This window comes from Alligator mississippiensis, chromosome 4 (assembly GCF_030867095.1).
Source record: "Alligator mississippiensis isolate rAllMis1 chromosome 4, rAllMis1, whole genome shotgun sequence".
Lineage (NCBI taxonomy): Eukaryota > Metazoa > Chordata > Crocodylia > Alligatoridae > Alligator > Alligator mississippiensis.
In genome coordinates this window covers 170,168,722-170,189,372 of record NC_081827.1, presented here as the reverse complement: position 1 = coordinate 170,189,372, position 20,651 = coordinate 170,168,722, and the positions used below count along the sequence as shown (strand labels likewise).

The following is a 20,651-nucleotide window of genomic DNA, read 5'->3' as shown; positions in this document are numbered from 1 at the left end:
ACTCCCTCTGTTCCACGCCGGCCCCGCCCGCGGCCTCCTCTCGCGAGAGCTCTCGGGGCCAGAGCCGCGAGCTGCCCGGCGCTAGCTGACTGCGCGTCGGCTGCTGGGGTGGGTGGAAGGAAAGGAGTTGCCGCCCCTCCCTCTGGGGTGATGAACTTCCGGCAGGTGACGGAGCACTTCCGGGTCAGGGCTTCAGGGAAGCCGAGCGGGGGCGGCGGCCGCCTCGAGCTCGGCGCTCGGTGAGTGACCGTTGGCCGCTCGCTGACGTCACCCCCCGCCCCTCTTCGTGGTGGGGCCGGCGGTGCGGTTTCTCCTCCCGCTGCCACCGGCGGCTCCTCCCGCCTGCGTGTGCCCCGGGCCGGGCCGGGCGGTTGTGCCCCCCAGGGTGCCTGAGCTCCTCCCGGGTGCCGCGGGCAGCGTGACGGGGTGGGCGGGACTCGCGTGACAGGCCCAGGCACGTCCCAAAGGAGGTCCCTCTCGGCCCGACCCGCTGCTCTGTCGGCTCGACCCATCCGGCTGCAGTTGCCTGAGCTCTGTGCGCCACAAGGCGCATGCTGCTGTTTGGCTGTAGCCCAAGTCGAGCAGGAGCCAAGAGCCGGCGTGGGCCGGGCTGCCGTTGGCTGGAAAGGGCTGGAGCCGCTGGCTGGATCTGCCTGGGTCAGAGGCGTGAACTGTCATAGGCAACAGTACACTTCTGTGATTCCCGACTGGGCCACGGCATCCTGGGCTGCCTGGAGGCCCTTTCCTGGCTGCCGCGGCACCGTTGAGTGTGCAGACGTGATTCACAGGAGATTTTGGGAATCCGTAACATTAAAAAGCTGCCTAGCTGTGGTCTTCCTGAGCTCTTTGCAGCAGAAGACTTGCTGTGCTCTTTTTCTCTAGTCAGAAAACAAGTGCAAGCGGAGAGCTGGCATTGCCTGAGGGCTGCCTTGAGTCTAAAAAGGTTGAGACCCTCTGACCTACTTCATCAGGTGCTGTGTCAGGCTCATAGCCCCTGATGAAGTTGGCTGTCACCTCTGAACACCTGTGCTCCTCTGAGCTAGTTAGCTGCTAGGCTGCCCTGCCTTCTGCCTGGCATCAGACTGACGCAGCTAACTGCCTTTTCCTGCCTGTCCGTGTGTCTGTTCCAGGCAGCATGTCTGTCTTCCACTCGGGCCTGCTGGTGCTCACAGCCCCACTGTCTGCCTTGTCCCCACGCCTTGTGCCCATCCTGGCCTCAGCCTCCCGGATTGTGGAGGACACACTCTACATTCACCTGCAGCCAGGGCTCAGTCTAACAGGCTCGTCACAACCCAAGTCCACCTATGTGCCAGCTACGCGTGAAGTCTACAACGTCATCAACAAGCTGTACGCGGATGCTGACGCTCACGGCCACTTGGACGTGCGGGTCCTGTTGACCAACATCCGCAACCAGAGCCTGGCGCCACAGTCACTATCCTCAGTGCAAAATCTCTCCCACCCACCTGAGGTGGTCCTGACTGATTTTCAGACCAGCGATGGGGGCCAGTACAACCCCGTGAAGCAGCAGCTGGAGCGTTATGCCACCAGCTGTTACAGCTGCTGGCCCAATCTTATCTCTGTGCTGCTGTACCCAGACTATGAGCCGGGCACAGGAGAGGGGGAGCAGCCCTTGCAGAAACCAGACTGGGATGGCATGTCCCTGCACAGCTATGGTGACATTGTTGTAGGAGGCACTTTTGATAGGCTACATAACGCCCACAAGATCCTTCTGAGCACGTGCTGCATGCTGGCTGAGAACCGGCTTCTTCTGGGCATCTCTGACAAGAATCTCCTGGAAAGTGAGTGGGGTGTAAAACTGGAGTTGCCCTGATCGGTTATCCTCTTACCTTTGCTCCTCTCTTCCCTCTGATTCTCTAAGCTGCAGCGGCACAGAAGGGAGCCATTTGTACGGCCTGTGAGCACAGTTGTGTTGTCAAGCATGATGGTGTGGGGAGGGGTCTGCTAAAGTGGTTTGTGTAGATGGCAGGAGGGGGAAATTCCTGAGAGAGACCCTGAAAGAGAAAGGAGAGGGAAGTTGGGCTTTTGTCAGTAGGAATGGAAGAGATGCTTCAATGCTGTGGGCTTGGTGGTAATTAAGAAGCCTTGCTTATTAATGAGATAGGAGAGCGCTTCACAGTTTGTAACCTTTATAAGGAGACTTTTCCAAGCCCTGTGGGAGGGGGGAGGACTAATAATGTGCCTGTGGGTTTATGTCCTTAGCCTTTCCTCTGCAGCACTGCATTGGCCTTGTGCCTGAGAACTTGAAATGAGCTAGAGCTCATAAGTGAGACTTGTCAGGCTGCTTCTGTTCATTTGACTTGGCCAGTGGGAATGTAGCAGCATCTGCATTGAAAAGATGCTGAGAACTTGGGGCTGTTGTGTTGGAGAGGAGGAGGGTTGTTATCTTCTTTGCATCTCTTGAATATACCTTGCTGCCTGGTTTGTTTATGACAGGTATGTTGCCCTTTTTCTCAGGCCATCCACTGTTAAATTTTCCTTGCCAAGCAGAGTGAAGCTGAGTCACTTTGTCCTGGTGGCTGCTTTGTGCAGAGGCGACATTCCTCTGATAGTGTACCCAAGGAGTTGTACCGTCATCATGTCCCCAGAGTGATGCTTTTCTCTGATGCAGAGGAGCCTCCACTGTGGGGAGGTTGCTGATGTGATGTCCCAGCAGTGCAGGAGAGAACTCGGGTTGTTCCAGGGTTGCTAATGCTTTCTGTGCCATCCTTCCTGGCCCTTCCCTTCCATCCTTGTTTTCTGCTAGCTCCTGGTGTGGGGGTCTCTGTTCTGTTGAGCTAATTCCCTTTGGTGTTTCCTGTCCCTTCCAGATAAGCTGCTAAAGGAGCTAATCCAGCCCTATGAGAAGCGAGTGGAGAAGCTCTGTGAGTTCCTGGTGGACATCAAGCCCTCTTTGCGTTATGACACTGTGCCTCTGCTAGATCCCTATGGCCCATCGATAACGGACCCTGACCTGAAGTGTATAGTAGTCAGTGAGGAAACTCGCAAGGGAGGGGTGGCCGTGAACAAGAAGAGACTGGAAAATGTAATGCCCTTACAGCTGACTTTGAATACATCCCTGCCTCACTCGGTTGTTTGCTCCTGGCATCTGTGAATAAATCTGGTAGCACTGAACATAGGGCCCTGGGAGTGCAAGGTGTAGTGGGGCACACTGGATAGCTCTCATTGCACTGTAGTCCTGACCTGCAAGCCCCTCCCTTTTATCCCAGTTATGAGATCCACCCTGCAGAGGCCTGCCAGTGCCCCCCAGCCCCAATCTGCAAGGCCTGCCCTGGGCTCTCCACACGTGCACCTCTTGCTGTGAGCTGTCAATGTGATTGCTTGCTTAGTGATACTTGCTGGGGGGATGACTTGCCCACCTGAAGCATGTTGGGTGGGGAGGATGCAGAGGGTTCAGAGAACAGTGAACTCTCCAAAGAGAAGGTTCTGAGTGGAGAGTGCAGGGAATGGTTGGATTGAACAGAGCAATGCAGTGTGTTGGGTCCTATACCCCTCCTTTCCCACACAGTGATCCCCCTGCCATGATGAGGAAGCCTCCTTTTGTGGGGTATATTGGCAGCCATGGCCAGGGCTTATCTGTACCACTTTGCTGGGGCTCTTGTGGCCTTCTGCAGAAACATTGCCCTCCCTTGGGATCTTTGAAGTTTGCTGATGAATGCCTGGCTCACAGCAGCGAGTGTAAAGCCATATCTTTCTGCCCACACCCCCTCTGGGCCAGAGGAAGATACCTTCTTTTCCCTCTGCTCCTCCATTGTTAACTGTACCCTGGGAGGGAATGATCCAGCTCATGTCTGGGCTGGAGACTTGCCTGGGGTGATGCTGACTGGGCAGCCCACAGTGAATTGCTGTAGTGGCAGATGCTGTGTTCTGCTCTGTGGTGCATGCAGTTGGCCTTTGGCTCCAGTACAGTGCTGCAGGGCCTGCTGCTGAGGAGGTGGGTCCTGTACATTTGTCACTTTGAGCTGGGGTTTATTTTTTAAGTTGGGGTTTGATTGGACTTCGCGGCCTCACTGCTGGGCCTTTGTAGCAGGCTAGGCTTCCTTGCCTTCAGCAGGGCATGCTCCTCATGCAAAAGAAAAATGACCCTCTCTCTGCATGCTGGAAGGTGAGGGTTTGAGTGCCGCTGACCCCACCCCCCCAGTGGCATCCTAGCAGCTCTGACAGCCCCTAACCTAACAGGTTAGGCTCTGTTCCCTGGCTTATGGACAGACCAGTGTTCTAGCTTAGTAATGTGTCTGTACTTAGCACTGGCTGCTCTTGCCCGAATCTCCAGAACACCAATTGCAGATTAGCCTGCTTGTCCAGGCTACAGTTACTGGTTGATCTGGGGCCTGCAGGGTGCTAGGGAAGTTGTCCCTCCTGGTGGAAAGAAATTCTTGATTCCTTGGAAATCAGCCCTGGCCTGGCAGGTATCTTCCTACCTGGCTCTAGGGTCTTCCTTCCATCACCATCTCCCCACCTGTGGTGGGTGGCAGCAGGTGAAGTTGCAGTTACACCAGTCTCATTATTCAATATGAGGCCATGACCTCCTGCCTGGCTCTGGCTCTGGCACTTCTTGCCAACAGATTAATTCCTGGGGCTTCCACAGTGGGCTGCATAGATGCTGCCATGGCTTTGCCTTCTTTTGGGGAGTGGGTGCTGGTGGCTCTCAACCCTCTCATGGCAGTGTGGTGCCTGTTCTGTCCCAGGGGCTCCCTGAGCTGGCTCTCCATGAGATCCCATTGGTTAAAGATCTCCGGCATAGTGAAAATGAAGAAGAAAAGATCAGCTCTTCCAGCCTCCGGCACAGGCTGCTCGGGACACTGCTGCAGCCCCCACAGGTATGAGGTTGGTAACTAGAGGAACTGCCTTGTCACAAGACCTCTAGTCTGCGGGTTTATTGTGGCCTTTTTCCTGGTGGAGGAAATCAGTCTATTGGACCTCAAGGGTTGGGTGAAGAAGATGATGGAAGTGCCACATGTCTTATGCCATGTAAGGGCAGGAATGCGAGCAGGAACATGGGGACAGGATCAGGGGACACCAGGCGGTCAATTCTGGACAGGACCAGCGGCTTTGGGAAGATCTTAGGGGGGTCTGTAGACACTATATATAAGTTGTTGAGATGCTTGCTAGAATGAAGATGAGAGTGTACATGGATGCCAGGATGATTTGTTGACAGCTTCCTCCCCCTGGACTACCAAGCTAGAAGGAGAGGGATGTGGTGGCCCTTTCAACCACAGGGAAGAAATTTTAGAGGGCAGTGACAGACTGGCCTGTGTTAGTATCATCCTCTTGTTGGACAAAAGGAGAGCCCCTGAGCCAGATTAATTCCATGTCTGTGATCATGTTTCATGGAGGAGCGTCCAACTGGTCCTGCCATCTCCAGGGCTTGTACAGGGTTCACATGCAGGCCCTCTCCTCTCCCCAGCCTTTCCTGCCCCCACCAGAGTCTCTGACTTTTCTTTTCCTTCCTTAGAAAGACTTGGACCTCCCTTCTTGCCCATATGTGATTGGTCTGACTGGAGGCACAGGAAGTGGAAAGAGTTCCATTGCCAGGCACCTGGAGCACCTTGGAGCCTACCTGGTTGATGTCGACAGGCTGGGCCATGAGGCATATGCCCCAGGAGGCCCTGCCTATGAGCAGGTGGTGGAGGCATTTGGAGCAGGTACAGCTAGCAACCTTGCAGGGAGCCGTAGGGCAAAGGGGATGGGTTGCCACCTCCGCACTGTCTCTCTGTCCTTCTGGCTTGGGCCTTGTCCCAGAACTAGCATTTCCTTGGAGAATGTGTCCATGAGGAGCTGATGACAGGGAGCAAAGTCTGGTTGGAATGCACCTTGTGTGGTGCATTGATGTTTCAACTCTGCCTTGTGCCCAGGGGGTTTGCTAATGTGTGCTTCCCCCTACTGGAGAATGGCTGCTTGTGAAGCGGTAGAGTGCCTAGCTCTCTAGAGGGAGATTGTGGCTGTTGCTTAACTTGGCAGCAGAGGATGGGTCTGAACTGAACAAACAGCTGCTTGCCACTGTTGCATCACAGAGAGGAGCTGTTCTATACATGTTGGGTTGGGAGCCCCTAAGCTGTTTAGGGGGTGGGGGCAGGAAGACCCTGCAAAACAAAGGTACCCAGACTTGTTGATCTAAGAAGTGTTGGGGGAGGCTGCCTGTGGTGGCATAAAACAGTGTCTTTGTCTTCAGTACACAGGACCCAGGGTGCCATGCTGTCACTGGGGTCAAGCAGAAGCTACTGTGTGTATAGTGCAATGTAACAATAGTGTGTGTATAGTGCAATGTAATGTAGCCTTGCTAGACCTGGCTTCTATGTAAAAGGTGGTAGCTGTACTGTGCTATGTGGCACTAAGCCTTGCAGGCAGCACATGAGCTGATCTTCTACTTCAGAGGGGTTCTGCAAGGGGAACTGGGAAAATGCTGATTTGTAGGGAAGCCTAGTAGGTTGTTCATAAACATAACTTTGGTCTTTTCCATGAGACAGACAGGTCTTGTCTGCTTTGGCAGAGGCCTTGGTGATTGGGTGTCTAGCCGCATGACATCTGAGCAGATCACTGGGAGTTTATAGGGTTTCTGTTTGATTTCTTTTAAACTCTGCTGCCTAATGAGCAGGTGGGAGAAAGGAATTCTCTCTTAAAGGGTGAGACCTCTCCTTTTTCCAGCTGAGATTTACAGGTTCTCCTGCTGGAGCAAGAAAGGACCCAATTTCCCTTAGGAATGTCAGAGTATCCAGAGAAAAGCAATCTGTCCTTTGATTCACGTGCAAAAAACCATGAAAGGCCCCTCCCTGGCACTTGCAGCCTCCTTCCCACTCTTTTGGAAGTGTCTCTTTGAGAGAACCCCAAGTGGAGATGCCCTCCTTCCTTAGCATTGAAGCTTGTCCCCTGTGGCTGGGCTGTTTGGGGGGGATCTGAACTGTGTCCTTTTTTGTTTTTGTAGAAACCTGCTGCCTTTTTGTTTTCCAGACCTGCTGAATGAAGATGGAACGATTAACAGGAAAGTCCTTGGGGCCAAAGTGTTTGGGAACCAGGTAAAACCAACTCAGCCGAATGTCAATATTTAACCACTGAGGGCTCTTCTCCTTTGGCCCCAGCTTGTTGTTTCCTGCTTTGGCACTGCTGACACATGGCTGCCTGTTGTTCTCTCTGACCTGGCTCTCAAGAGTGTTTTTTATCTATTGCTGGAAACCAGCAATACCAGGGCACCCTTCAGGGTTACTAGAAACAATGGCCATAAACTGAAGGAGAGTAGATTTAGATTGGACATCAGGAAGAAATTCTTTATGATGAGCATTGCCAAAATATGGAACGGGCTTCCAAGGGAGGTGTTGCTTTCTCCTTCTTTGGAGGTGTTCAAAAGAAGATTAGACAAGCACCTGGCTGAGGTTACTTGACCCCAGCACTCTCTCCTGCCCAGAGCAGGGGGTCGGACTTGATGATCTAACAGGTCCCTTCCGACCCTAGAAATCTATGAAATCTATGAACCAGCAGCCTTTCCCTGCTGCCGAGGGAGCCATATGCCTTCCCTTTCCTCTTTGCCAGGGTGGGACCCAGTTGTTGGGCTTTCCACATGCTGATTCTGGGAGCACATCTCTTGTGGATGGTCTGAGCACTGGCTTGGTCTGATGGCGCTGTGTGGCCCAGACTTGCCCCTAGCAGGAGCAGGCAGTGCAGTGGTGAGCACATGGGTCATTGCTCTACTTTCCTCTCTCCTGGGCTCCTACTCTTCCTACATAGTTCAGCAGTGAGAATCCCATTTGGGACCCACTGAGCTGGGTGTGGTAGGGATCAGTCTCTAGGATTCCTTCCTCTCTGAGTCTTGGTATCACCTGGCTGCTGGTCTGCTTGGGGCTGACAGAACCTCTGAGTTCCACTGCTCTCTGCTGGCTGGGAAAGGCTTCTCCTCTTCATTAGCTGTGGCTGAGACACTGCTATGGATAGTGGAGCCACCTGAGAGCAGGAGATAGAGGGTTGTGCCTTCTTTCCCAAGTGTGCCCCTCCCCTCCATTCAGGGGGATACAAGTCATCTGGAAACCCTGGGGCCTCTGCAGGAGGAGGCAGATTAGGGGTGCCTTCCACAGCAGCCCCTGCATTTCACATGTGGGGTTACCCGGGTAATCTGTCACTGTCTTTTAATGCAAGTAATTGAAGTTCCATCATGCCCCTTTCTTAGGAACAGCTGAAGTCTCTCACAGACATTGTGTGGCCTGTGATTGCCCAGATGGTGAAGAAGCAGATCAACGAGGCAGTTGTTCAAGGTGACCAGGATTGTCTGCTTTTAACGAAAACAGAGGGGTGGGACATCGTGTCACACTGCCACAGAGTACACACCAGAGCTATAGCTTGCCTCAAACCCCAGTTGGCAGCTGCCCAGACTTCTTATCAGCTTTGTGCTGTTCAATTTTCCCAACTCAAATGTTTATGCTTTGCTGGAAGCCATGTCTGCCTCTCAGCACTGCTGTGCATCTCAGCCTTTTGGTTGGAATGGGGCTGTCTGCTTTCAGGCATGGGCTACAAGCTTTTGATTAAAGAGTTGAAATGCCCCACCATATCCCCCACTCCAGAAGGCCTCAACTGGTTCTTAACCCAGATTTGAAGCAGTGATAAAGCATCATGTGAGGCCCCAGGGAGAAGTACCCCAGAATACTGCTAGCTTGAGAGGCATTTCTCCCATCTTGCCCAGTGAAGGTGTTTCTATCAAGTTTGAAATATGTAAGCACCTCCCAGTGTGATGCCTGCAGCTTTCTCTTCTGCATGGAGTTTTCTTGCTTGGTGATAAAGTGATTCTCTGTCGCCAGTCTGCCAGAACCCATGAGGTGGCTGGCATGAGCAGCCCCTAATGGCAGCTGCCTTTTCCCATAGGTAAGGCCGTGTGCGTGTTGGATGCTGCTGTGCTGCTGGAGGCTGGCTGGTCAGACATGGTCCATGAAGTGTGGACAGCCATCATCCCAGAGACGGAGGTAGGTGATGTCCCGCCTCACCCATTTGGGGTTAGTGACTGATTCCTGGCTTCTGCACGTGCAAATGACTCTCTTCTCTTGGTGTTCCCAGGCTCTGAGTCGCATCATGGCCAGGGACGGGCTGAGTGAGGAGGCAGCTCGGAGCAGACTGCAAAGCCAGCTGACTAACAGTCAGAGGGTGGAGCAGTCGCATGTTGTGTTGTGTACTCTGTGGGAGCCTGAAGTCACCCACAGGCAGGTGAGAATCATGGAACTGTATCATCTTGGTGGGAGGTGGCCAGTGGTGTCCTGCAGGGTTCAGTTTTTGGCCCCGTGCTGTTCAACATCTTTATCAACAATTTAGATGAGGATGTGGAAACCACACTGGCCAAGTTTGTGGATGATACTAAGTTGCAGGGAAAAGTGGTTACGCTAGGGCAGGGGTTCTCAATCCCTGGGCTGCAGCCCAGTACTGGCAAACTGTGGCTCCTTTTGCCCGTGGTAGTATAGGGTTTGGCCCACCCCCTGACCAGGATGTGGGGGTATTTTTACTTGTCTTCGGGTCAGAAATTCCAGCCACAGTAGTCTGTGACTGTTGGGCTGCAGTTTGCCAGGCCGTGGTTGCTTCAGGGCTGTGTTTTGCCGGGCCGTGGCATAAAAACTTTGGGGAACCCCTGTGCTGTGGGATAGGATGCGGATCCAAGTGGACCTGGACAAGCTAGAAAGGTGGGTGAAGCAGAATCGGATGCAGTTCAGTAAAGATAAATGCAGAGTGCTTCATCTAGGGAGAAGTAACCAGCAACATGAATATAGGTTAGGAAGAGATGTCCTGGTCAGCATGCTGTCTGAAAGGGACCTTGGGGTTAAGGCTGATCACAGGATGAACATGAGCCACCAGTGCAACACTGTAATCAACAGAGCTAATAATATACTGGGATGCATTAGCCTTTGCATTGCAAGCAGGGCTAAGGAAGTGATACTTCCTCTCTACTTGGTGCTGATGAGACCCCAGCTGGAGTACTGTGTCCAGTTCTGGGCACCACGTTTCAAAAAAGACATGGAGAATCTTGAAAGGGTCCAGAGAATGGCCACAAGAAAGATTAAGGGCCCAGGATGTCATTCTCCCCTTGTACTCGGCCTTAGTGAGGCTGCAGCTGGAGTACTGCGTGCAGTTTTGGGCTCCACAATTCAAAAAGGATGTGGAGAAGCTTGAGAGAGTCCAGAGAAGAGCCACGTGCATGATCAGAGGTCAGGGAAACAGACCCTACTATGACAGGCTGAGAGCCCCGGGGCTCTTTAGCCTGGAAAAGTGCAGGCTCAGGGGTGATCTGATGGCCACCTATAAGTTTATCAGGGGTGACCACCAGTATCTGGGGGAACGTTTGTTCACCAGAGCGCCCCAAGGGATGACGACTAGGTCGAATGGTCATAAACTACTGCAAGACCGTTTCAGGCTGGACATAAGGAAGAATTTCTTTAGTGTCCGAGCCCCCAAGGTCTGGAACTGCCTGCCACCGGAGGTGGTTCAAGCACCTACATTGAACACCTTCAAGATGAAACTGGATGCTTATCTTGCTGGGATCCTATGACCCCAGCTGACTTCCTGCCCTTTGGGCAGGGGGCAGGACTCGATGATCTTCCAAGGTCCCTTCCAGCCCTAATGTCTATGAAATCTATAAATCTTATAAGGAGAGACTAAGGGATCTGGGACTGTTCAGCCTGGGGAAGAGAAGACTGAAGCAAGACTTAGTGGCCAAGTATGTAAGGGGTGAATATTGGGAACTGAGAGAAAAGCTGTTCCCTAGGGTGCCCCAGGGGAGGACAAGGAGTAGTGGCAATAAACTGTTAGAGGATGATTTCAGGTTGGATGTAAGGAAGAACTTTTTGGTAAGGGTGACCTGAATCTGGAATAGACTTCCCGAGGAGGTGGTGCAGTCTCCAACCTTGGAAGTCTTCAAGGGGAGACTAGACAGAAATCTTGCTGGGATCATTTGATCTTCCTCCCCAGAGCAAGGGGGGTTGGACTCGATCTTTAGAGGTCCCTTCCAGCCCTTAATTTCTATGATTCTATTATTATGACTGTGTCTAGCCAGTGAATGGCTGCCTGGAAGTGTAGGTCAGCTGAAATTTACATAATCAGAGGGCAGGAGGGTCTTGGGGTCCAATTTCATTGCTAGACACACAGCTCTGGCAAGCCTCAAGTGCCCTGCAGTATGAGCCAACATAGAGGATGTAAGTGTTGTAGCATAGACCAGTGGTTCCTAACCTTTTTTATACTGCAGACTGGTGGGGTGCACACAGCAGCAGGAGTTGCCCCCCAGATGAGCTGCTTGTGGTTCTATTGGGTGCCTCAGCCCCACTTCCTCCCTCACCCCAGGGGCCTGACCCAGCAGCCAACCCTTCCTTCGTGGCCCAATACTGGGCCATGGCCCACTGACTGGGAACCTCTGGCATAGACAACCCAGCCAGGGTAGGACTTGGCTTGCCTCATGAAGCCTTGGACAAGCCAAGCTTGCTGGCACTGCCATAACAGTTACAATCAGGTTGAGTGTTAATGTGTGGATAGGCTCCCCTGGTGTGTAGGAGCAGCCAAGTGATTCATGTCTTTGCCCATGGATGGAAGTGACAAGGAGCCAGAGGTTCCTTGTGTCACTCCCTTATGTAGGATCTGTGCTGTTCTCTTCTCCCTTCCAAGCAGGGGGTAAGACATCCTGAGCTCCTTGGAAGGCAGTGCATTTGGGTAGGTAGCTAGTTGCTGCTGTAGTGCAGTGGAAATAGGTGACAGTGGAATAAAATGGCCAGGGATAGCCACACACACATCCTGCTAGTGCCACTGTCCTGGGGTGACCTGAAAGTCCCTAACCATAGCTTGAAAGGCATTGGCCCTCCCTATCCTGGGAGTTTCATTCCTGCTCAGTGAGAGGACACCTCCCTCCTCACATGGCTGGAATCAATGCCCTGTCTATAGGGCCAGCCTGGCCTCTGCCACTGTATTGCTCACTTGCTTTCCTGTGTCTGCTCTCTGGCAGGTGGAGAAGGCCTGGGCTCTGCTGCAGCAGCGCATCCCCCCCGATTAAAGTCCTGCACCCCTCCGTCATTCCTCTTATTTTTGTCTTACCTTGGTGCACAGTCAGACTGGCAAGAACTGCACTGGCGGGACCTGCTGGAGGGCCTGAACAGCCCTATGGCTGTGCATCTGGTACTGGGTCCTTACATTACATGCCCTCAGCAAGCAGGGCATGGTTTGGATCCTATTGGGGTGGTTACAGCTGCTCACTGCAAATTCTTTGCACTGAGAGGGTGCAGGGCTGTGGGCATGGACTGTTCTGCTTTACTGTTGTTGAAGGTTAGGACCAAGGGGCAGCAGGGCATGGGAGGGGTAGCTACCTGTGGTCACTCTGAGTTGGTAATATGGACATCAGCCAGTGAGGCAGGAGCAGCTCTTCTCTGATGAGGCAAATGGCCTCTGCACCTGCTGAGTACACAGAACAGGTTTGTGCCAAGCTGGTGTTCCTGTCACCATCCTAGGCTGTGCCCCACAGTGAACCCCAGTAGCAAGCCCAGCTCTGCTCCCCCCTACCTGATTTGGAGCTGCTGTGGTCAATGAGTATGCTCACCTTCTCACTACCATCAAGAGTGGGCTATGCTGTCCTGCCTTGCAGGCTGCATGGTGCTGGATGTCTTGTTACCTGTACGTGTGTGATGGTTAAAGGTCAATTTCTTGTAGCATCTGTCTCCGTGTGGTGACTGTTTTCCTCTGCCATGCTGGCTTCCTCTGTGTTGCACCCTAATTCTGAAGCTCTGCCCTGTGGCAGCATGCATCTAAGGTCAAGCAGTTCTGTCACAGAGAGGAGCCCAGGGGCTTGTGATGGGTGCTGTTAGAGAGGGCTCTGGTATCCCCTCCTCTGCCACTCATAGTGCAGCCCAGGTTCCCTGCAGTAACTGCAGGGTCCAGATCTGGCCCAGGACAGGGCCCGGGAACTACTGGGACCTTAGAGAGCTTGCCCTTTTGTTGGCTGGTGCCATTGTCTGGCTGGCACGTGTCAAGCCTGGGTGATGCCAGCCCAAGGCTTCTGAGAGGGATTGCACAAACACCCTGTGCAGAGCTCTTGCTACATAGCAGGGTTGTGGGTCCAGATTGTGTTATCTTGGAGGTATCCTGAGACTCCTTGTCTGGACTGTTCTCTCCTTCCTGTGTCCGTGGGTGCAGTGAGATGAGATTGAATGCCCTACTGTGTACCCTCCCCATGGATCAGTGTAGCAAGAGCTTTGATGAAGGACTAGGATCTGATTTGCTGGAGGGATCCAGCCTCTGCTGTATTCTAACAGCTCTGCCCAAGCCTTAGATAGGATGTGGGTGCTTGGTTTGGGCTGTGAGGTGTGGAGCTTGTATGGCAGTTTGCTCTGAGCTTTCCATACCTGTGCCAGACCTTCTGTGCCCAGAGCCTGCCTTAAGCACCTGAGTGCATTTGAGAAGTGCCCAGTGCTTTTGTTCATATATCAGCAGACAGCCCCAAATCACTGGTGCAGGATCCAGATATGACTGCTGTGTGCCCAGCTAGAAATAATAACTTGTATTGAAATGACTGTACAATGAAGCTTGCCATGGTGCCAGGCAGCCAGCAGGGGGAGCAGCTCTGGCCAAGAGGTCTAAGGGCCTCAAGTCACATAGGTCCTCTCCCTGGGAAGCTAATACTTTGATTTAAAATTGTGTGCACCACTCCTAGCACCTCTGATTCCTCCCCTTTCCTTTGTATTCTTTGCCATGTCCTTTGATGGGAACAAGTGTTGCTGGTTCCAGATGGCCCAGAGGAAATGCTTACTCAATTAAACTTCTGTCGGGGAATCTGAGGCACTGTAAGTCATCTAAGGGTGGGAGGCTTATACTGGGATGAGCTAAGAGCTGTCCAGCTTATTTGGCCCTGTGTGATCCAGACTTCATGGCTTCTCATGGGCCAGATGACACATCTCTGGTGGCAGCTCAGTAGTGGCTGCTGGAACCAGGGGATAAACACTGCTGTTCATCTCCCTTTCCTCTGCCACTGAATTGAGTCACTGGCAGCAGGGATTGGGGTACAGGGGTGAGCAGCAGGGGCATTCGCCCTCCGGGTTCTGGAGCCATGCTAATGCAGCAGCTCTTGCAGCTGTGCCAAGAAGCCCTGTAGACCAGAATTAAATCCGTCACAGGTCACATGTAACCCATGGGCCACCAGTTGGGCAACCATTTGGAGTCACACTGATGTAGTTAGACTGGTGGCAGGGTTCCCTGCAGGGCTTTTCTGGAATTGAGTGGCTTTTTTCTTTTTTACCTCTTCTACAGTGCCATAGGCTAAACAGAAACAGCTGCTTGCTTCATCCCTGCAGGCTTTTACTGTCACGGATGCTTGGTTTAGCTCAAGGTCCAGTGCTAAACAGCCTCCAGGCTGGATCTGGCCTATGAAGAGTTTGGATTCAGGCCCATGAAGGTCTGACTTAGCATGAGGGAATGAGAGGCACCCAGGTGCCCGGAGCAGTCCTTATAGGTGGAGCATAGCCATGGTACTGCTCTGCAGCCCTTCCTGCTGCTCTCCCTGCCAGAGAAGTTGCAGTGAGGGTAAGCACAGGCAGCTTGGGCTGCTCTAGGGCTGGTGGGGATATGCAGCCTGTGGCAGGAGGCTGGGTCAGGAGCTCTGCCCCACAGCTGCAAAATGTTAATCCTTATTTAGCTGATCTAGTGATAAAGGTAAAATGTCTCTGCATCACCCCTTGCTGAATGGGCATGTGGGCTGCTCTTGACAGAGTTCTTTCCTTCTCAGCCTAGAAATCTCCCTGGCTGAGTCTGCTCCAGCGAGCCCCCTATCCCTGCTGTTCCTCAGTCCCATGATGTTCTTGTCACAGTAGCCCCTAATTAGAGGATGTGGTTTCCATCTCTGCCATCCCCAGGAGGGACTGGGCTCATGCAAGCAAGTGTGGACCTGCTTGTCTTTGGTCCTGTGAGGATTCATTTGATGTACCCAGGAGAAAATACTGATCTGAGTGACACTGCTTCATTTTACCCTTGAGACCCTTTCACACCTCCAAGGAGAAAATTCTGATCCCCCTCAGCTGCTGGGAGCCATTTGATTGAGTGAACCCAGCCCCACAGGGTGGATACCCTGGAGACCTCAGATGGAATCTGAGGATCTTGGGCTTTGCGTTCTCTTGTGCCAGAAATGGAGTCTTCCCAAGCCAGCGGTCTCTGAGGGCAAAGTGCTATTGGACAGACAGGCAAAAGGCTGGAGGATAAGCGGTAAGAACTGGAACATTCCTTAGCTCATGGAGGAAGAGAAATTACATCCCAAACTGACTGATTCAGACCAGCTGGTCTGGCGCAGTGGCTGCGCTGGGATGGGATGTTTGTCCTCTGTTCTGCATATTCCCAGTGTGAGTCACCTCCCAGATCAGGAGCAGCCAGAGTTTACAGAATGACTTGTATAACCAAGCCCTGACCTGGTGCTACCATGACCATGCTCCACCTGTAAGGCCTGCAAAAAATTCCGCTGGGCCTGCTGGTCTGACTTCCTGAATGCCAGGGTAAGCCAGGCAGGTGTGTTGGTGCTGTCACCTATGCCCACTCTCATGGAATGTGGGGGTGAGTGAGGACTTTACTCCTGGGGCTACAGTAATAGCAGGAAACAGTTGTACAATTGATCCAGTCTGGCTGGAGCCCTCCAGGAAGAAAACAAGTCATTGTACTCTTTTCCTGGCTGTCTGAATTAACTCTGGGTCACTTGCATAACAGCAACCGGACATGCATAGACCCAAAAAGAGTAGACAGCTGTGTGTCCCACACTGCTTGCTGCTGTGGGCTGGAGCCCAAACCTGAGCTCAGCAGAAGCTGCTTTGATTAAGCAGGAGTAATCAAAGAGCTTTATTGCTTTATGTCCCAGTGTGCCCTATTGGCCAGGGCACCTCTTCTCCCCATCCCTCCCTTCCTTCTGCAAGACGGGAGACGTGTGCTCCAGCTTTCTTGGACTTCCTTCCTTCCTTTCCATCTCTCTGTGACAGCTGCTCTGTTGCCCTCACTAGATGTATTGGGCCTGGCATTCTCTAGCTGGCTGCAGTCCCCCCCTGGGCTGTTGGGCAGAGGGGCCTTTCAGCTCCCAGCTGGTGGCACCTGCATGTTGGTGCCTTGCTCTGCCAACAGGATAATCTGGGTGGCTGCTCTTCCAAGAAGCGCAGGAGCCAGCTGTCTCCCTCCCTCCTCCAGAAGCCAATGTGAGAGACAGATTGCACTTTTGAAAGAGCCACCTGGATACCACTTGAAGATTTGCTGCAGTACAAAAAGAAAATCCCCACATATTGCACACCATTAGTTATGACATATCACCCTTCCCTGGAACCTACACAGAAAATACTCAAGCAATTGCAACCCATACTAGAAGAAGACCCAATTCTTAAAGACTTCTTTCCAGAACCACCGATTCTAGCTTTTAAATAAGCACTGAACCTCACTAACCTCATCACCAGAAGCAATCTCCCTATAACCCAAACCACACCAACTGGATCTAGACCATGCCAGGACAAGAAATGCAAAACCTGCCAACACATCTCCACCACCCCCACTATAACTATGCCCCACACAACAGAACCATCACCATTCCTGGATCTTACAGCTGCTCCTCCAGAAATGTTATAGATCTCATCTAGTGCACCAAATGCCCTGATGGAAAATATTTTGGAGAAACCAAACAACAGCTGTGCACCAGAATGATAGATTTTCGGTGTGCATCCAATGACAGGAATGCCTAACTACCTTCGAGGGCACACTCCTTACAGGACAATCACTCCCTCTCCCATCTCTCAGTTCTAATCCTCAAAGGGAACTTACAAAACTCCTTTCATAGACAAGCCTACAAACTTCACTTTATAAATCTACTGGATACAAAGAATCATGAACTCAATATAGACATTGATTTTATGATGCATTACAATCTGCCAGACATCTGATTCACCAGGTACCTGCCTGACCTGATCTTTTACATTTTCCTTTTCACAACCCTCCCCCACCGCTTTTTTGATGGTTGTCTTCCTAATTTCTAGCTATTTCCTTTTTCACAGACAGCCTCTTCTCCACCTTCAATTACCACCACTGTAGTGTCTCCCTTACTCACCTTTGGCTTTCTTTCCCACCCCCACTCCTGCTTTTTTACTCCCTCCTCCCCTTCCGTGCTTTACCTTTTGTCTTTCTAATTTCTGCCTATTTACATTCTCACTGACATCCTGCCATACTTTTAGCTTCTCTCATTTCTTGGAGCCTCAGAACAGCAGTGACTCCCTATGTCTGAAGAAGAGTGACTGCACCCAAAAGCTTGCTAAGAACTTTTTTCCGACTACTCAGTTGGTCTAATAAAAGATACCACAGCTACTCAAAGAAGCCTGCCTGCCTAATTGGGTCAGACCTGGGGGGAGGCTGGGGAAGGCCCAGGTGAGGTCCCTGCAGGTGCCCAAATCCAGCAGAGCCTGGCTTGGGACTCCTGAGTTTGAGGCTTGTGACCTGGTGAGGCCCAGGGGGCTGTGGCAGGGGCTGGGCTGCAGCGGGACATCTCCCCCAGTGCCAGGCCGGGGTGGCTTCCAGCCCCAGCTCCCCACCACCCCCTGCTCCTGTCCCTGTGGGGCTGCTGTGCCTGCCAGGGGGCAAGCCTGGCTGGATGCAGCACCCTTTGTCCCACTGGCCCGGCGGGACACTCCTCCGTGACATCACTGGGAGTGTCACGTGGGCGGGGACATCCCCTCCACTGACGTCATGGGCAGAGTTAGGAGGATGCCGGCGCTCTGGACGGGCAGAGCCAAACCATGGCTGGGAGCGCTCGGGGCGCTGCACTGGGCTGGGCGCTGCTGGGGGACAGGGGCAGGTGAGCAGGGCCACGATGGTGGGAGCAGGGGCCCAGCAAAGCTCGGGTGCCTGCGTAGGTCGCGGTCCCCGGTGTGGGTGGTGGGTGGGAGTCAGAGGGAGCCGAGATCGGAGCAGCGCCGAGCCCTGGGGCTGGGGCTCCACATTCCCATGGGGTTGGGGCTCCCCCTTCCCATCCCGGGGGACCTGCAGAGCGATGGGGTGGCAAGGCTGTCAGGGGCTCCCTCTCTCACAGGCTTCTGTCTTCTCTCTCTCAGGTGCCTGAGCTCCTGCGCTGTGCTAGCACTATGCACCCCCAAGCAGCGCCCTCCAGCTCCGGCTCCAATCCTGAGCCAGCAGGCGAGGCCCTTTCTGCACCTGGCAGCCCCTCTGCTGGGCAACAAGCGGATGGAGTACTCGGAGGCGCGCGTCGTGGGGTGAGTGCGGGGGGGGGGGGGCCGGGAACTCTGATGTCCTGGAGGGAGCTCAGGGTGGGAGCACTAGCTCCCTGGGAGCTCTGGAGTGGGCAGGGGGCAGCTTAGGGTCACCAGCCCCCTGTGGGACCCTTCAAGCCTTTCCCCGCCCAAGGAACAGGCTGTTTCCTGGTAACCCCATCTGCTTGGTGGAGAGCAGCTGGATGACCTGTTGCAAAGAAGGGCTGGAGCAAGCAGGCAGCTGTGCACCCCCCCCCCCCCCCAATAAGGTCTATGAGCTGCAGCAATCCCCTCGCTGTCTCTGCTGAAGCCCCCTTCCTCTCCCTGTGGCAGGTACTCAATGAAGCAGATGTACAATGTGGTGGCCAACATTGAGAGCTACCGGCTATTCGTGCCATGGTGCAACAGCTCCAGGGTCCTGTCCCACCGCAAAGGGCTCATGAGGGCAGAGCTGGAAGTTGGCTTTTCACCCCTGGTGGAGCGCTACATCTCTGAAATCTCCCTGAGCCCCCATCAGATCCGGGTAAGGGGCTGGCAGGGGGCTGCAGCTGGGATTTTCCCAAGGGGAGGGTGGGAAGGGGTGGTGCAGAGACTGCTGGGTGGTCAGCTTGAGACCTGGTGCCTGGCTTGGAGGCACTGAGCTTCCATGGCCCCTATCTCATGTCTGTGGGAGGATCAGCTGTTCAGCACCTTGGCAGATCACTCTGAGGCATATCAAGTGGGGGGCACCTAGGTGCAGCAGGACACTGGCCATGGTTTCCCAGGCACTGAGGATGCATGGTTGTTAAACCTTTGGGCAGCTGTTGGGATGGTTTCCACACAGCTTCCAGATAGCATTTGTGTAGATGCCCCCATCTCCCATCATGGGATTCCAGAATGCCAGCATCAGCTCAAAAGACTGCTCTGGTATCTGATCCAGTTTGGGGAAGCTCTGGGCTAATAATAAAAGAGCTCCCACCTCCTTGGGAGCTGATGCATGGGTATTCCCCCAAAGCAGGCTGATGCAGCTGCTATCCATCATGGGCCACCTGGCCTGCACATGGATGCTCCAGGTGTCTAGTTGGGCAGTGCCCTCTTCACTTGCTCCCACTTTCAGAGCTTCCTGTGAGCATTTACAGTTGCTAAGACTTAATCATGAGCAGGGAGACAGCGGGCACTGGTTGCCAGCATCAGTGCAATCTCTGTGCCACTGGTGCCAGCTGCTCCTCAGGGTTGGCTGTGATGAAGCAGCAGCAGCCCTTCTAAGGTGACTTCTGGCAGCTGCGGCCAGGCCCAAGCCAGCTGAAACTGAGGCAGGTGGCTCCCTCTTCCACAGGCTGTGTGCAACGATGGCCGGATGTTCAACCACCTGGAGACACTGTGGCAGTTTGGGCCAGGGCGGCCAGGGCAGCCAGATACCTGCACATTAGACTTCTCGGTAAGTGTCCCTGCTGAGCTGGCCCTTTGGTGATGCTGGGTGGTGTGGGAGGGTGCTGGCTGGTCTCTGCCTCTGGCTTCTTGCCACGGGTTGCTTCATGCAGTCCAGGAAGCATGCTGGGCTTTCAACCTCCACCCCCAAATGGTTATGATGAGGGGACCCTATAGCCTGCTGGCATCTCCTCTGGAGAGAGTCAAGGGTGGCCAAAGCCTGTCACATCTTGAGACTGGGGCAACCCTGAACCCTAAGCCAGCCCCATTGTGAGGCTCTGCATCTTCCCTCCAGGTCTCTTTCGAGTTCAAGTCTATCCTACATTCCCGGCTGGCCACCCTGTTCTTCGATGAGGTGGTGAAGCAGATGGTGACAGCTTTCGAGGCCCAGGCAAAGAAGCTGTTCGGCCCACAGGCTGAGGTTCTGCCACGACAGCGCCTCCAGGCAGCTCGCTGCGGATGATTGTGACAGGACCTGGAGCTGACCCCGCAGCCCCCCTCCGATGGAGGTGCCCTTCTGAGCTCATTAGAAGGTTCTGTCTTCGTTTTGCTCTGTCCACGTTTTTGCCTGGACACAGTTAGTCACCCTCCTTGGGGCCTTGTTCTATTTATGTCTATTTAACCCCCTGCCCTGGAGATTAAATTATTTTTGTAATCGTGGTGGTTTCTATTTAATGCTGCTGTTGGCACAAGGACCAAAATGCCCATTTCCTGAGTGCGTTTCCATGGTGGAATCTCAGGAGGAGGCAGGCACAAGACTCGAATGGAAAAGGTTCTATTTTTAATGGTGTCAATAAAAACTTTTGAATGGAATCTTGTTGTCTGGAGCATTTGTCCCCCCTCCCAGCCCCACTTCCTCGCTCAGAGTCTTACCACTTCTCAGCAGCCTCTGAGTTTCTGGGAAATGAAGCAACAGCTCATTGCTGAGCTGACGAGGAAGTGAAACTGGGCCAGGAAGGGGCCAGGGAATTCTAATCCTGGCTTCCTGCCCATCTCACTCTTACACACCAAAACACCGAG

At 53.4% G+C, this 20,651-nt stretch overlaps 2 protein-coding genes across 3 annotated transcripts; both read left to right on the top strand.

Moving 5' to 3' along the window:
* Positions 1-251: 251 nt before the first annotated feature.
* On the top strand, positions 252-12,665 carry COASY (Coenzyme A synthase). Its single transcript, XM_014594177.3, has 9 exons — positions 252-1,799; positions 2,829-3,043; positions 4,707-4,838; positions 5,474-5,663; positions 6,967-7,031; positions 8,174-8,258; positions 8,863-8,960; positions 9,052-9,198; positions 11,969-12,665. Exons 1-9 carry the CDS (start codon positions 1,136-1,138, stop codon positions 12,014-12,016), a joined length of 1,644 nt encoding a protein of 547 aa, XP_014449663.1. The 5' UTR covers positions 252-1,135; the 3' UTR covers positions 12,017-12,665.
* Positions 9,115-20,444, top strand: LOC102568370 (coenzyme Q-binding protein COQ10 homolog B, mitochondrial). 2 transcript variants are annotated; one of them, XM_059727068.1, is made up of 5 exons: positions 9,115-9,198; positions 18,069-18,227; positions 18,558-18,747; positions 19,540-19,641; positions 19,927-20,444. In XM_059727068.1, the coding sequence occupies exons 1-5, from the start codon at positions 9,152-9,154 to the stop codon at positions 20,092-20,094; spliced, it is 666 nt and encodes a 221-aa protein (XP_059583051.1). In that variant the 5' UTR covers positions 9,115-9,151; the 3' UTR covers positions 20,095-20,444. The 2 variants fall into 2 exon arrangements, with proteins under 2 accessions (XP_059583051.1, XP_014449661.1); XM_014594175.3 differs by lacking the exon at positions 9,115-9,198 and adding an exon at positions 13,821-17,812.
* Positions 20,445-20,651: the final 207 nt, after the last annotated feature.